Genomic DNA, 13,329 nt, shown 5'->3' with positions numbered 1-13,329 from the left:
GGTCCTGGCCTGTAGAAGGCTAGGGTGGTTAGGGATCAGTCAGGGTGGGGAAAGCGTGGCCTCTTACTGACCAGTTGTCTTCTCTCTTGGCCACAGGACAGTGATGGGGACAAGAGTGACGACCTGGTGGTGGATGTTTCCAATGAGGTATGGCAGGCCCAGGTGCAGCGGGCCTGGGCCTCTGAGTTTGGGATTATTTCTCCCCGAGGTGGGATCTGTTCTGTCTGTCCTAGTATTCCTGGCAGCCTGAACAGGGGTCTTGGGGCTCAGGGGTTCAGGAGGATCAGGGCAGGACTTTGCTGTATGGTGTCCGAGCATTCATGGGCCCGAAGGGCCTCCCGAAGTGGGTCTCCGGAGAGACACTCCGAAAGGTCCCAGGTAGGGGCCAGCTTCGATTCCCTGTGATCCTCCGTCCAGGTCAGCTCAGCCCACTCCTCTCCCTATCTTGAAGTGACAGTTGTGAGCCCCAGGGGCTCAGCCTCAGCAGGGTAGGAGGAGTTGGAGAGCATCTACACTCAGCCAATCCCAGCCACACGGATTGGAGTCCTGAACTTGTGATTGACATTGGGAAGGTCACCCTTCTGCCCTCCCCAGCCTCAGTCAGACTAGATGGTTGAGTTAGCTTCCCTTCACCTTGGGGACCCCAGTCTTTCAGGTAAGCTTTTCTCCCCATCAGCCATGCCCTCTCCCTTCCCACTCCCAGAGCAGGGAGGCCTCAAGGCTGGCTGTTGCCCTCAGTGCATCTCTATATCACTTCTGTTTTCAGGACCCCCCAACGCCCCGGGTCAGCCCGGCACACTCCCCTCCTGAAAATGGGCTGGACAAGGCCCGTAGCCTGAAAAAGGATGCCCCCACCAGCCCTGCCTCGGTGGCCTCTTCCAGCAGCACACCTTCCTCCAAGACCAAAGACCTTGGTCATGTATGTGGAGTCTGGGTAGATGGGAGTGGGAAGGGAGCAGCAGGGACGGGAGGTTAGGGGGTGCTGATTGACAGACAGAGGGGTGGAGTGGAAGAAACTGGGTGGAGGATTGGCCCTGGTTTACCTCCTCTGCCTGCTGGGCCTGCACTAATGGGTTCACATTTCTGAGCCTTGGTTTTTGTGTCTGGAAAATGGGAGTGATCACCCCAGTCCCTGCCAAACAAGGTTGGAGAAGGATTGAGAGGCTATTTGGCAGAAGCTTCGTAAGGGGCTGGCGCTGGGCTTCGTGCTGGGACCCGTAACAGCTGTGCCCAGCTGCTAGGAGAATGGAAGCCTCATGGCCTCCCTCGTCTCTGCATCTCCCCTCTTCAGAACGACAAATCCTCCACCCCTGGGCTCAAGTCCAACACACCAACCCCGAGGAATGACGCCCCAACTCCAGGCACCAGCACGACCCCAGGGCTCCGGTCGATGCCGGGCAAACCTCCGGGCATGGACCCGATAGGTATAATGGGTAGGCACCATGGGCCAAGTTGATCTGATTGGGGGGAGGGGGTCTGGCCGTGGCCAGGGCAGGAGCCCCGCACACCTATGGGATAGAGCCCAGGCAGTGTCTCCCAGGGCCTGCCCTTGGGGACTTCGGTCAGGTTTGAGGAGGAGGTGATGCCAAAGTTTCTGGGGCCCCTTCTGGGCCAGGCATATGAAAGCAGTGTGGGACAGGTCAGGGATCCCAAGATCTGTTCCCACCACTGTCATTAGTCCTGTGAGGCTCTGAGCAAGCCCGTTTGGTTCTCCATATCCTGCTCTGTAAAAAGAAGCGGGTGCATCTGCCAAGCTTGAAGCTGCTTTGGCTCTTCAAAGGCAGGGATCCCAGTTGGGTGGGTTCAGTCTGAGAGGACTGCCTGGAGTAGGCAGCTTAAGAATGCCAGGAGAGCTGTTGCTGGGTGAGGCGGCCATGGCCACGTCCCGATCCACCTGAGGCTCACTTCCCTGATGCCCACCCCCTCGCAGCCTCGGCTCTGCGCACGCCCATCTCCATCACCAGCTCCTACGCGGCGCCCTTCGCCATGATGAGCCACCATGAGATGAATGGGTCCCTCACCAGCCCTGGCGCCTACGCTGGTCTCCACAACATCCCACCCCAGATGAGCGCCGCCGCTGCCGCTGCAGCTGCTGCCTACGGCCGATCACCAATGGTGAGCTTTGGAGCTGTACGTAGACCTTTTGGCTCCTTTCTTGGGGACTGGGCATGGTATTGGGAACTGGTGGGAGTTGGAGGGGTGCTCCCCACACCATAAGGGGCACCTTAGAGTCTTGAGGCCAGGCAGCTGCCCATGTGGGGAGAATGTGTATCGGAAGCAATTGAGACTTGGCTGGAAGGGCACATGCTTTGGGGCCAGCAGACCTGGGTTTCTACCCCACTGGCCTGTGAGCTGCCCTGTGACCTCACCTAAGGCAGCCTCCCCTTTCAGTCTGAGAAACAGGCTTGATACCTGCCTTTCCGGTTCTAGGGGCTGGAAATCTCAAGGTGAGTCAGGTGATATCAGGGGTCTCGTAGATGGGACTAGTCGTTATAAGAAGACTTTATATTGTGGTGAATGAATAACAAGAATTAGGGGGTGGGCACGATGGCTCAGGCCTGTAATCCCAGCACTTTGAGAGGCCAAGGCAGCTGGATCACCTGAGGTTGGGAGTTCAAGACCAGTCTGGCCAACATGGTGAAACCCTGCTACTAAAGATAAAAAAATTAGCCAGGTGTGGAGGCAGGCACCTGTAATCCCAGCTACTCAGGAGGCTGAGGCAGGAGAATCACTTGAACCTGGGAGGCGGAGGTTGCAATGAGCTGAGATCATGCCACTGCACTCCAGCCTGGGCAACGGAGTGAGACTCTATCTCAGAAAAAAAAGAAAAATGAGGGTTGGCAAGGAGAGGGGCTCTTTTTCAGGAGACGGTTTTCCTTTTACCTCCTGGGCCCAGGGCAGCCTCCTCTACACTGGCAGGCCCACTGTGACCCCAGGAGAGGAAAGAAGCAGGGCAGGGGCCAGCTCTGCCTTGTAGAACAGGGAGGTTGCTGGTTCAAAGTGGGGGTCTACACTGTCAGCCCCTCCCTGTCACGAGCCCTCCTGGGCCTGGGTTTCCTCTCAGTCAATGGGTCCTGCTCTGCTCAGCTCGTCTCCTGGGTTATGAAGTGGCAGAGCGGTGCAGGCAGGACCCGGGTGGGTGGTGGAGGAGGCAGGGCTGGGGGTGTGTGGTGGCGCAGCTGACAGTGGGTTGTCTTCCTCGCTTTACAGGTTGGCTTTGACCCTCACCCCCCGATGCGGGCCACAGGCCTCCCCTCAAGCCTGGCCTCCATTCCTGGAGGAAAACCGTAAGCTTTGGCTATACTTACTGTATGCTTTGTAGGGTGGGCAGGAGAGAGCACTTTACCCCCACTTCCAACAACGCCCCCCATACCCCCACCACGGGTTTGCCTGGTGCATGTCCCTTTGGGAAGGTGTCTGTCTCTCTGGAGGCACCGAAGCCTGGTTGCAGCCCCATGAAACTGTAGCCAGGCCACACTTCTGAGCACCTACAGACATTCCCCCAGCAGAGGAGCCACAGGGGTGCTAAGTGCATGGCCACTGGGCTGGTGGAGAAGGAACACTCCTCGCTGAGTCACCCGGAGCTGCCGTGGACCTCCCCAACTCCCTTGGGTTCTACCTGCTGGGAAGGCCCATTGCTGCCGGTCGCAGGCCCTTCCCTGTCAGCAGTGGAGGGCACACTCTCCTGGCCCTTCACCTCCTTGGGTTGCTATGAAACAAAAAGATGGAGCGTGCAGATAATGCTGAGACACTGCCTGACACAGTGTTCTCACTGTCCACGAGAATCACGCTGATTGAGAGGGCACCCACCAGAGCCTCAAACAGCAGGCGGGCCAGGCTGGCTTCCCACACGGACTTGTCCATTCGCTGTTGGAGGGGCAAGCAGACCCCTTCCCTAATACCACCGGCTCCTAAAGCAAGAGGTGGCATTTCAGCCAGGCCCTTTCCAGGGCCGGCATGCTGGGGGAATGTGTGGATGGTGAGAAAGGGCATCCCAGGACACCTGTGGGTTTCCGATCTGATTTGGAGCAAGGATATATAACCGGGTGTGAAAATCAAAGCTGGTCTGTTAAGCGCTCTCCACCATGGTGGAGCCGTCCTAGTACATGAGGTTACTGGGTTCAGTGCAGTGGTGTGGTCTCAGCCAGTCCGGGACTGTGCAGTTGACCTGGGCTGGCCTGTGGGAACTCTGAGGGGTCAGGGGTGGATGGCAGCAGTGACAGTTCTCGGCTTTTCAGGGCGTACTCATTCCATGTGAGCGCTGATGGGCAGATGCAGCCTGTGCCCTTCCCCCACGACGCCCTGGCAGGCCCTGGCATTCCGAGGCACGCCCGGCAGATCAACACACTCAGCCACGGGGAGGTGGTATGTGCCGTGACCATCAGCAACCCCACGAGGCACGTCTACACAGGTGGCAAGGGCTGCGTGAAGATCTGGGACATCAGCCAGCCGGGCAGCAAGAGCCCCATCTCCCAGCTGGACTGCCTGGTGAGAATCCCAGGGCCACTGCGCCTCCTGTAGCTGGTGTCGGAGGATGGGGCAGCCTGGGCCATAGGGGAGCCCCAGGACCCAGCTCAGTATCATATTGGCTGAGCAACTTCAGGCAAGCTGACTAACCTCTCTGTGCCCCAGTTGTGCCTTCTGTGTGTGGGGTTGATACCGACCTCCTGGTATTCATGAAAGATCAAAGAGTTGTGAATTTGAGGAATGGGGACAGCCTGGCAGCTGCTGGGTGTAGGGGAGGCTGTAAGCAGGGCTGGTGAGGGTGCTCGGTGTTGCTGGACAGGACTCTCCTGGTGCCCAGGAGGGGAAGTAGGGAGCACTCAGCCCTGCCACTTCTCCCTCCAGAATAGGGACAACTACATCCGCTCCTGCAAGCTGCTCCCTGACGGGCGCACGCTCATTGTGGGCGGTGAGGCCAGCACGCTCACCATCTGGGACCTGGCCTCGCCCACGCCCCGCATCAAGGCCGAGCTGACGTCCTCAGCTCCCGCCTGTTACGCCCTGGCCATCAGCCCCGACGCCAAAGTCTGCTTCTCCTGCTGCAGCGATGGGAACATTGCCGTCTGGGACCTGCACAACCAGACGTTGGTCAGGTGAGGCCGGCAGGAGGGAGCATTCATGCCTGGTCCTGGGGCCATTTTTACCCATCCTGCCTGGTCTTGTTTGCTGGCCCTGTCTGAGACGCTGTGGGGTGGCCAGAACCATTGGGATAAGGGATGCATAGGTGAAAAGACCGCTCCACCTGCCTTGTGTGAGGGACAGAGGATGGAGGCCATTGGGCCCAGGAGCTTGGAGAGGCTCTGGGAAGAAAGTGGACGCCAAGTTAGTGGAGCAAGCAGAGAGGCTGGGAGCAGAGGCCCAGAGACCAGATGGAGGAGACCAGATTGGGAAGCCACGTCTCGGGGTGGCTAAACAAGCCTCAGGATAAAACTTACGGGTTTGCGTCCTGCCTCCACTATGACCTAGTGCACTATAAACCCCTGCGCCTCAGTTTCTCCCTGTGTGAAACAGTGTCAGGGGAGCATCTCCCTCTGACTGCGCCGCCATGCAAAGGTGGATGGGGTGCCTAGCCCGGTTTACTCTTGTACACACAAGTTGTTTGTGTTACTCATGCTATCAGTCAGCGCGTTCATGGCCTCAGCCCCGTAGTTCATGTGGGGGTGAAGAGATAGATGAAGAGGGCAAATTGAAGGTGCGTCCAGTGCAGGCTGAGGAGCTGTGTCCTAAAGGCAGTGGGGCCTGCATTCTCTTTATCGGTCATCTCACGAGTAGCTTCCCCAGGGTCTTCCTGCCTTCCTTATCCTCCTGAGCCTCTGGCTCCACCTCCTCCAGAGGCCCACCCTGGAGGGACTCAGTCTCAGAAGCCTGGTGGGAGGTCCCCTTTTCACCCCCTATTTCTCAGGGGACTTGTCCCTGAGGAAGATCCTTCCGTCCAGCTGGAAAGAGACTGGGGCTATCTTTGCTGCAAGGTCACTAAGGGACCGTGTGCATAGTGTACCCTTCTGGGCCTCCATTTCCTCTTTTGCCCAGAATGCCCCTGCGATGGCTGCCACCTGGCAATCTGTGGTTCCCAGGGCTCACCCTCCTCCCTGCTTGCTTTTGTAGGCAGTTCCAGGGCCACACGGATGGGGCCAGCTGCATAGACATTTCCCATGATGGCACCAAACTGTGGACAGGGGGCCTGGACAACACCGTGCGCTCCTGGGACCTGCGGGAGGGCCGGCAGCTGCAGCAGCACGACTTCACCTCCCAGGTGTGCAGCCCGAGACTCCACCCTTCCCAAAGAGCAGCATGTTTCCCTTCCCTCCATGGCCCCAGTGGCTGGGTCAGGGACAAAGGGACCCTCACAGGGTGGTCATTGCCAAGAGACTTGGGACCAACCTGAGTTATCTGGGAAGGCTTCCTGGAGGAAGCAGCATTGAAACGGAAGGTGACCTTGGGGTTGGACACATTTGACCCAACTATGGGAATGGGATTCTTTGTCCACTCCTGTTGAGCACATCATCCTTGGCATCCTCATTCACAAACTAGAAGTAATAGCAGCTCCCTCCCAGGTCTGATGTGAGCGCCTGACATGATCTCTCTAAAAGCCGTAGCCATAAACCTGACTCACAGAAAGCATTCAGTAAATGCCAGGGATTATTATTCCTTATTTGCATTCTTCACTTTAATATTTTAATCTCAAAAATTTAATAGTGGGGTTTTTTTTGCTCACTTTTTTCTTAAGGAAAGACAGAAGTCACAGAGACAGAATAATTCTGAGTGCAAAATGTCTGTGCTTCCTCACCTATAAAATGGGGATGGAAAATGACCTCCCAGAGTCCCGGGTTATTGGGTGGGTGGGGAGGGACTCAGCCTCAGAGGACGTGAGCAGTAGCTTTGGGAGCCGCCTGCTCTTGAGGGCAGAGAATGCTGAGCTTGGTCTGTCTCCCCTCCACCCCCTGCAGATCTTCTCGCTGGGCTACTGCCCCACCGGGGAGTGGCTGGCTGTGGGCATGGAGAGCAGCAACGTGGAGGTGCTGCACCACACCAAGCCTGACAAGTACCAGCTGCACCTGCACGAGAGCTGTGTGCTCTCCCTCAAGTTTGCCTACTGCGGTGAGCCTGGGGCGGGCCCAGGCCTGACGGGGCAGGGCAGGGATCCCAGGGCAGCCCAGCCCAACAGGACAGAAGAGGGGCCCAAAGCTTCTAGAACAAGCCAGGCCCCGGAACCAGGCCTCCTGACCCCTGGCTTGGTGCCCCTTCAACACCTTTTGGTGATCTTGTCCCCGATCCTTGTTTCGATTTCCTGAACGCTCAGGACATTAGGCCAGAAGCCAGTTCTTGCAGGTTTGGGGCAAAGGAACAGGACAGTAGCAGTGCAGGCAGTCCCGCACTGAGGTTACAGCCACCGTGGCGCACATCTGATAGCCTCACAGGAATGTCTGCTCCTCCACTGACAAGCTGCGCAGTCTGAACATCTCACCCTTTCTGAACCCTGGTGGATTTTCCTCTCTGGTTGGAAAGAGCATGGTGCTAGTGGCTTCAGGGGAGCATCAGGGCTTTAACTCAGGGGGAGCCCTGGCAGAGCGTCTGCTTGGAGGATGGGCAGCCACTGACTGCTGTAGCAGAATTCAGTAGCAGAATTTAGAAGGGCCAGTCAACCTTAGTGTCTTTAACAAGAACCTTCTGGGGCAGTGTGATCACTGCAATTAACCTCAAATCCTACCTCTTTCCATCCCAACCACTTCCAGCCCTCCCTCTGGATTGCAGAGAAAGGCTCTCTCCGGGTATCCACGTGTCCTGTTTGCAAAATGCCTCTTGAAATTGGAGGGTCATACAAGTTAGGAGTTCTCACTGCTTTTCTACAGCAGCCACCATGTCTGGGGCAGGTCTTGGCTTTAGCGGGCAGTGAGCTGCAACTTGACTATCCCTTTGCCTCCCACCTGCAGGCAAGTGGTTCGTGAGCACTGGGAAAGATAACCTTCTCAACGCCTGGAGGACGCCTTATGGAGCCAGCATATTCCAGGTACTGCCCGCCGTGAGTCCTCCTCTGGGTTCCACCCAGAGCTAGGTGGGTGGAACCTACCTAGCACTGAAACTTGGTGGTGGTGATGGGAGTGAGGATAGCAGGAGGAAGGACAGGAGGAGCCTGGAACCAGGGTCAGACCTGCCCTGGACCTTCCCCGCCCCTACCTGATCGGGGAGCAAGCTGGGTTCTCCTGAGGACTTGGGGACTTCAGCAGGTCACAATGGCTTCTGACCCCTGAGGGCAACGGTTTTTAAGCAGGGGCTCTTGTAGGATAGCGAGGAGTAGCATTGTTTTTGCTGAGCCCCCTTGTAGGAGGTGCGCTGGGCAGCTGGGCACACCTGGCAGCCTTGCTCAGAGCAGCGTTCCCTCCTCGAGTGAGTGAGTGTTTCCACCTCCATTTAGCACGAGCAGGGATGTGGGCAGGAAAGAGAGGAGGGAAGGAAGAGGCTCTTTGTGATCTGCCAGGATCTGAGGCCTGCCATATTGCACTCTCATAAGCACACACACACATTTACTCACGCACACTCGGTCTCCCACACACATGTGCACACACACACACACACACACACTTGCGTTCTCATTCCCTCAGCCAACACGTGGCTTTCTGGACCCAGGCTGTCAAAGCTCATTGTTAGGGTCTCTAGTGAGAGCACATGCTTCAAACAGCAGGTGCCAACCCTTTTCCTAACTCATCAGGCTGCGGGCCTGGGCTACTGAAGCCAGCTCCTAGCTCAGAAAGGCTTCTTTCTATTTGTAAACTCAGGAGAGGCTCGTGCTAAGGCGTCCGGTTCTGACCACTATGACTGACTATAAAGATCACGTGGGAGACTGTTGCTGCGCTTTTCCTTATGGAAAAGCAGGTGGGAGGGGATTTTTACCTGAAAATGCTTCTTGGGTGGTTTAAAGTTTCCCGACCTCCTGCACTGGGCTCCAGGTCGGAGCGTCAGAGAGGGGCAGAGGAGGGCGATTGTTTCCAAGAGCACTGGAAGATGAATTCTTGTCTTTTTTCTCCCCGCACCCCACGCCTTCCTGCTGCTTCTCCTCGTCTTCGTCTTCCTCCTCCAGTCTAAAGAATCCTCGTCTGTCTTGAGTTGTGACATTTCAGCGGATGACAAATACATTGTAACAGGCTCTGGTGACAAGAAGGCCACAGTTTATGAGGTCATCTACTAAACAAGAACTCCAGCAGGGCTGTCAGACTCTGGGAGAAACCGACTCGGTTCTGACAGGGAGACCCCTGGGCCAGGGGCCCCGAGGATGGCGGAGGATGGGCCGCAGGCAGCCGAGCGTTCAGGGCTGCGCTCCGGCCGGCTGAGAGAGTGCGTGCCCCGTCACGGTCTGGACTCCTAGGCCTGGATTGATGTGTCTCACAGACTCGGATGGGTTCTGCTCCTCCTCCTCCCCCTGAACAATGCTGGCAATTGCTACAAGTAGATTTATTGGAGGCTTATGGCTCTGGTTCCCCACAGACCCGCTCATGAGTCTCTGTCTGTTCTTCCCCTTTCTTTTGCCCTGTCCCCCACCTTGGGTCGGGGATGCTGGAGTGGACCACATTGTTGTGCTGGGGGAGGGGGGAATCTCTTTTTGCCGATTGTGCAGTGCACAAGATTTGTGAAAAGTGTAAATAACAGACTCCTATTGCGGACTGATAAGTGGGAGAGGAGGCCCCTTCCCACCGGAAACTCTGACCGTGTATTTCGCCTGCTGTATTTGTAATCCACTCGTGGTGGTGGCTTTTTTTTTTTTTTTAAATAAACATATTCTCACCTGGGAAGAGAAGACAGGGAGGGGAGCCAATTGAAGAATGGGGAGGAAAGTCTTACAGTGTGGAAAAGACAGCGGGTTGGCCGTAAGGTGCCTGCATCTGCCTCCACAGGGGTTTGGGCATCTGGACTGAGCACCAGCGGCCAGACCGAGAAATGGAAGGCACTCCGACGGGCACCTGTCCTGCAGACACCCGCAGAAACCGAGCTTTCTGTGGTCTCCTGGGCTCTGCTTGCCTCTTGCCCTCTGTGTCTCTCTTTCTTGGTCTCTCCCCCTCTTCTCAGCCTGATTTTTCTCTTGGGTGCACACTTAGTTATTGTTATGAGCAATGGAAGTTCGAAGGAACTCCCTCTCCAGCCCTTCTGCATCTTGGGCTGCAGCCTAAAAAGGACAAAAAGAGGACAGACAGCATAGCAACTCAGCTCAGGGAGCTACCAGAGAAAAATAGCAACTAATGTGGGTGCTTTTTTTTTTAATTTGAATAAAAGGAATTAGAAGTGACGTCCTTTTATAAAATGCCTTCCTCCCCTTCCTGCCTACAGCCTTTTCCTCTCCCCTTAGAAGCGGGGGCAAGTGTATTAGCCTACAGGGTTGTGAGTCTGAAAAAAGGATCCCCCCTCACCCTCACCCTGGGGCAGAGCAGTGGGGGATGGGGGGTGGGAGAGAGGGACACAGATCCTGGCACACTGGATATTTCTTGCAGATTTCAGTTTCTCATGAGCCCAAACACGTTGCAGGTAGAATATCGCCCCTGGCAGGTGCCACGTTTTAGTACCAACATGTTCTGAGGTGTTAGGATTTGTTTTTTTTTTTTTTCTTTTGGTCTTTTTTTTTTTTCTTTTAAAGAAAAGCTAAAGGCCACTGTGAGTCCTGGTGGCGGGCTCTCCATGGATGTAGCATATCGAAGATAATTTTTATACTGCATTTTTATGGATTATTTTGTAATGTGTGATTCTGTCTGCTGAGGAGGAGGGAGGGGCTCCAGGGAAAGCCTCCCACCTTCAGTGAGGTTGTCCCCAGCTGAGCACACTGGCATGGGATGTGGAGGCTGGCGCCACACACCCTGTGCCTCTCCGAGGCTGGGCGCTTGGGGCGCCTAGAGTCTCTCTGGGTGTCAGATGTCCACCTCCCACCTCTTGTTAAGGCTCTAGCCAGAAGGGACGGTGAGGGTAGAAGAACGTTATTCCGGAAGAATGAAAAGTCATTGTAATGAACTGTTTTTATATTTTTAAAAGTTACTATTTAAAGGTTGGTTTGATTGTTGCGTCTTAATTGCCTCTTCCCCCAGTTTGTCATTCCCCTCCCCGGGTAAACAGCCAGGCCACTGTCGCTCACATTCTGGAACCTGAGCCATTTCCCAGGGTCCCATGGCCATCAATGTGAGCTCTGCTCATCTCACAGCATTCCCTGTGCTGCTCCCGAGACACCCAACGGTGGAGGGGGTTTTCACAATCCCATACGGCCTCACCTCCCATCCAAGCGCCAGGAACGGTGGGGGGGTGGGACTGGACAGATGGGCAGGGCAGAGTTCACTGAGTGGAAGGAAGACCACAGGTTAACACCAAAGTATTGTACAGCTGTCAATGCAAAACTTTTTGGAAAAAAAATTAAATGTAATGAACTTGAAGTGAAACTGCGAAGTTTGTGTGAACATCTGGACCCGGAAAACCTGCCGCACCGTTTTATTTTGAGCTTAACACGTTTAGGTGGGATGAGGAGCTCTTCAGTCTCTAGGTCACAAAGGTGTGTTTTTGGGTGATTCAGAAGGAAAGATTTGCAGAAGGGGCAGACCCAGAAATGCAGGTCATTGTCCCCAGGGAGGCAGTGGGGGGCCGGGTGGGAAGAGGAGAATGCCGGAGCCTATTCCCAGGGGCCCTCCTCTGGCGCTTGGATTTCATGAACCCATTAGCAAAAGTTCTCAGGGCACTGGAGATTAACGTGGTTTCCAACTCCTTATTTTATCAAAGTCATTCTCAATCCGCACAAACAATTGCCTGCTGTCATTTCATACAAGAAAGGTGATCTAACATCTTTAAAAAAAGGAGTGACAGTCTCAGCATAAAGCACAGTCTTCATGACTAGAAAGGACAGCTGGCCTCTCCGCACAGAAGGGTCGTTTAGCAGGAGAGGGTGGTCCTCTCAGGCTTAGGGAGGAGACAATGCCAGCAGGTAGGAGGGACCGACTGGGGCTGCAGTGGGTGACAGCTGTGCCTCCGCTGGTTGCAGGGGTGTTAGTAAAACAGCACTCCTTGGACCACGCCTCTCTCGTGTGTCCATCTCTGGACAATGCAACATAGGGCTGGGGGGCTGGGAGCAAGCTCTGGCCAGAGTAAGATTGTGTGTTCAGAGCATGGAGTTACCCATCGGTGCCAAGATCAGGGCGGAATTGGGGCTTGCAGGCCCCGGTTTGGAGAATGTCTGTCAGGGAAGACTCACCTTCCAGGCTTGTCCTGGAAAGGAAGGCCAGTGTTAATGTCTGAGGAGAAACGGAACCTCTGGAGTGTTCACTGAGATTTTCTGGGCACAGTCAAGGATAGAGAGATGGTCAAGAGTCAGTCCCTGCCGTAGACGCTCACAGATCAAAGTGGGGGAGACGGCACAGCCCCTTCCTGCATTTCACCTGTGTTCCCACTGTGCTGTCCTTAATGCCAGCGCACTGAGCCTCTCACTGCACCTGCTTCCTCCTGCTGCCTCTCCCCACTCACTGCCCCCTCCATCACTTTCCACCCAACCCTGGCTCGCAGCACGAACCACATCTGGGAGCCTAGAATCTGAGCCCCTCACTCATTCCTACCGAAGCAGAATCCGCATTTTAACATGCTGCAGTGATGCCTGTGCACATCAGTGTTAGTGAAGCATTCCAGTCTAAGAGGAGGGGCCCACGCCATGGTGAACAATCCTATTCCCATCCTTAACCCCCCAGGTTGTCCCCTCTTTTTACTTAACAGGGTGACAAGAAGCCTTGATGCCATTTTTCTAGCCTTTCTTTGTCACCCTCTAAGTGTTCCTTTCCTCTTACACAGAAATCCATGCTTGTAACAACCTTAGCGTTTACAGCACATCCCTGCACGTATTTGTCTCTTCCCACTGAGACTAGTTTCCCTGGAGGGCAGTGCACAGGACGTCATCAGCCCAGAGCAGTCTAGTGAATGATGAGCTTTCACCAGCTTGAGATTATCCTAATTCACAGTGTCTGGCCTGATACCCAGGACATCGGATGCTCAGTAACCCGAGCCCAGAGAAGTGAAATGATGTCTGGAGCTTTTTTCAATTCTATTTTGCTATTTTTGCTTAAAGCAAGATGTGTTTTATTTAAAAAAAAAAAATGGAGGGGCATAGTTGTCAGAGGCCAGGTTTAATGGTTTTAGTTCTCATCAAATTATAAACCAGTGGGCCGGGCACGATGGCTCACGACTGTAATCCCAACACTTTGAGAGGCCAAGGAGGGCAGATCACCTGAGGTCAGGAGTTTTGCCTGTGCTTCTCTGTCAGCTTGGAATGCGGTGCATCCTTTGAATTTCTGTTCATTCTTCAGGAGTAGGCCTAATGTC

At 55.1% G+C, this 13,329-nt stretch overlaps 1 protein-coding gene across 15 annotated transcripts in view; it reads left to right on the top strand.

Annotated features, from left to right (window-relative positions):
* TLE3 (TLE family member 3, transcriptional corepressor) overlaps window positions 1–11,411 on the top strand; it is a 50,032-nt gene extending 38,621 nt beyond the window's left edge. For 5 of the 15 annotated variants that reach the window (XM_035259064.2, XM_035259063.3, XM_035259059.2 and 2 more), the window contains 11 exons: window positions 97–147; window positions 767–919; window positions 1,292–1,433; window positions 1,931–2,130; window positions 3,211–3,287; window positions 4,239–4,488; window positions 4,849–5,096; window positions 6,109–6,256; window positions 6,951–7,101; window positions 7,935–8,011; window positions 9,080–11,411. In XM_035259064.2, the coding sequence (XP_035114955.2) occupies window positions 97–147; window positions 767–919; window positions 1,292–1,433; window positions 1,931–2,130; window positions 3,211–3,287; window positions 4,239–4,488; window positions 4,849–5,096; window positions 6,109–6,256; window positions 6,951–7,101; window positions 7,935–8,011; window positions 9,080–9,187 (1,605 nt within the window). In that variant the 3' untranslated portion in view covers window positions 9,188–11,411. The remainder of the gene's footprint in view (window positions 1–96; window positions 148–766; window positions 920–1,291; window positions 1,434–1,930; window positions 2,131–3,210; window positions 3,288–4,238; window positions 4,489–4,848; window positions 5,097–6,108; window positions 6,257–6,950; window positions 7,102–7,934; window positions 8,012–9,079) is intronic. The other 10 variants (XM_035259066.2, XM_035259065.3, XM_078335931.1 and 7 more) reach the window with 3 other exon arrangements.
* The last annotated feature ends 1,918 nt before the right edge of the window (window positions 11,412–13,329 follow it).

This window comes from Callithrix jacchus, chromosome 8, assembly GCF_049354715.1.
Source record: "Callithrix jacchus isolate 240 chromosome 8, calJac240_pri, whole genome shotgun sequence".
Taxonomy (NCBI): Eukaryota; Metazoa; Chordata; class Mammalia; order Primates; family Cebidae; genus Callithrix; species Callithrix jacchus.
The sequence above is the reverse complement of the archived record's forward strand: the minus strand, read 5'-3'. Positions and strand labels throughout refer to the sequence as shown.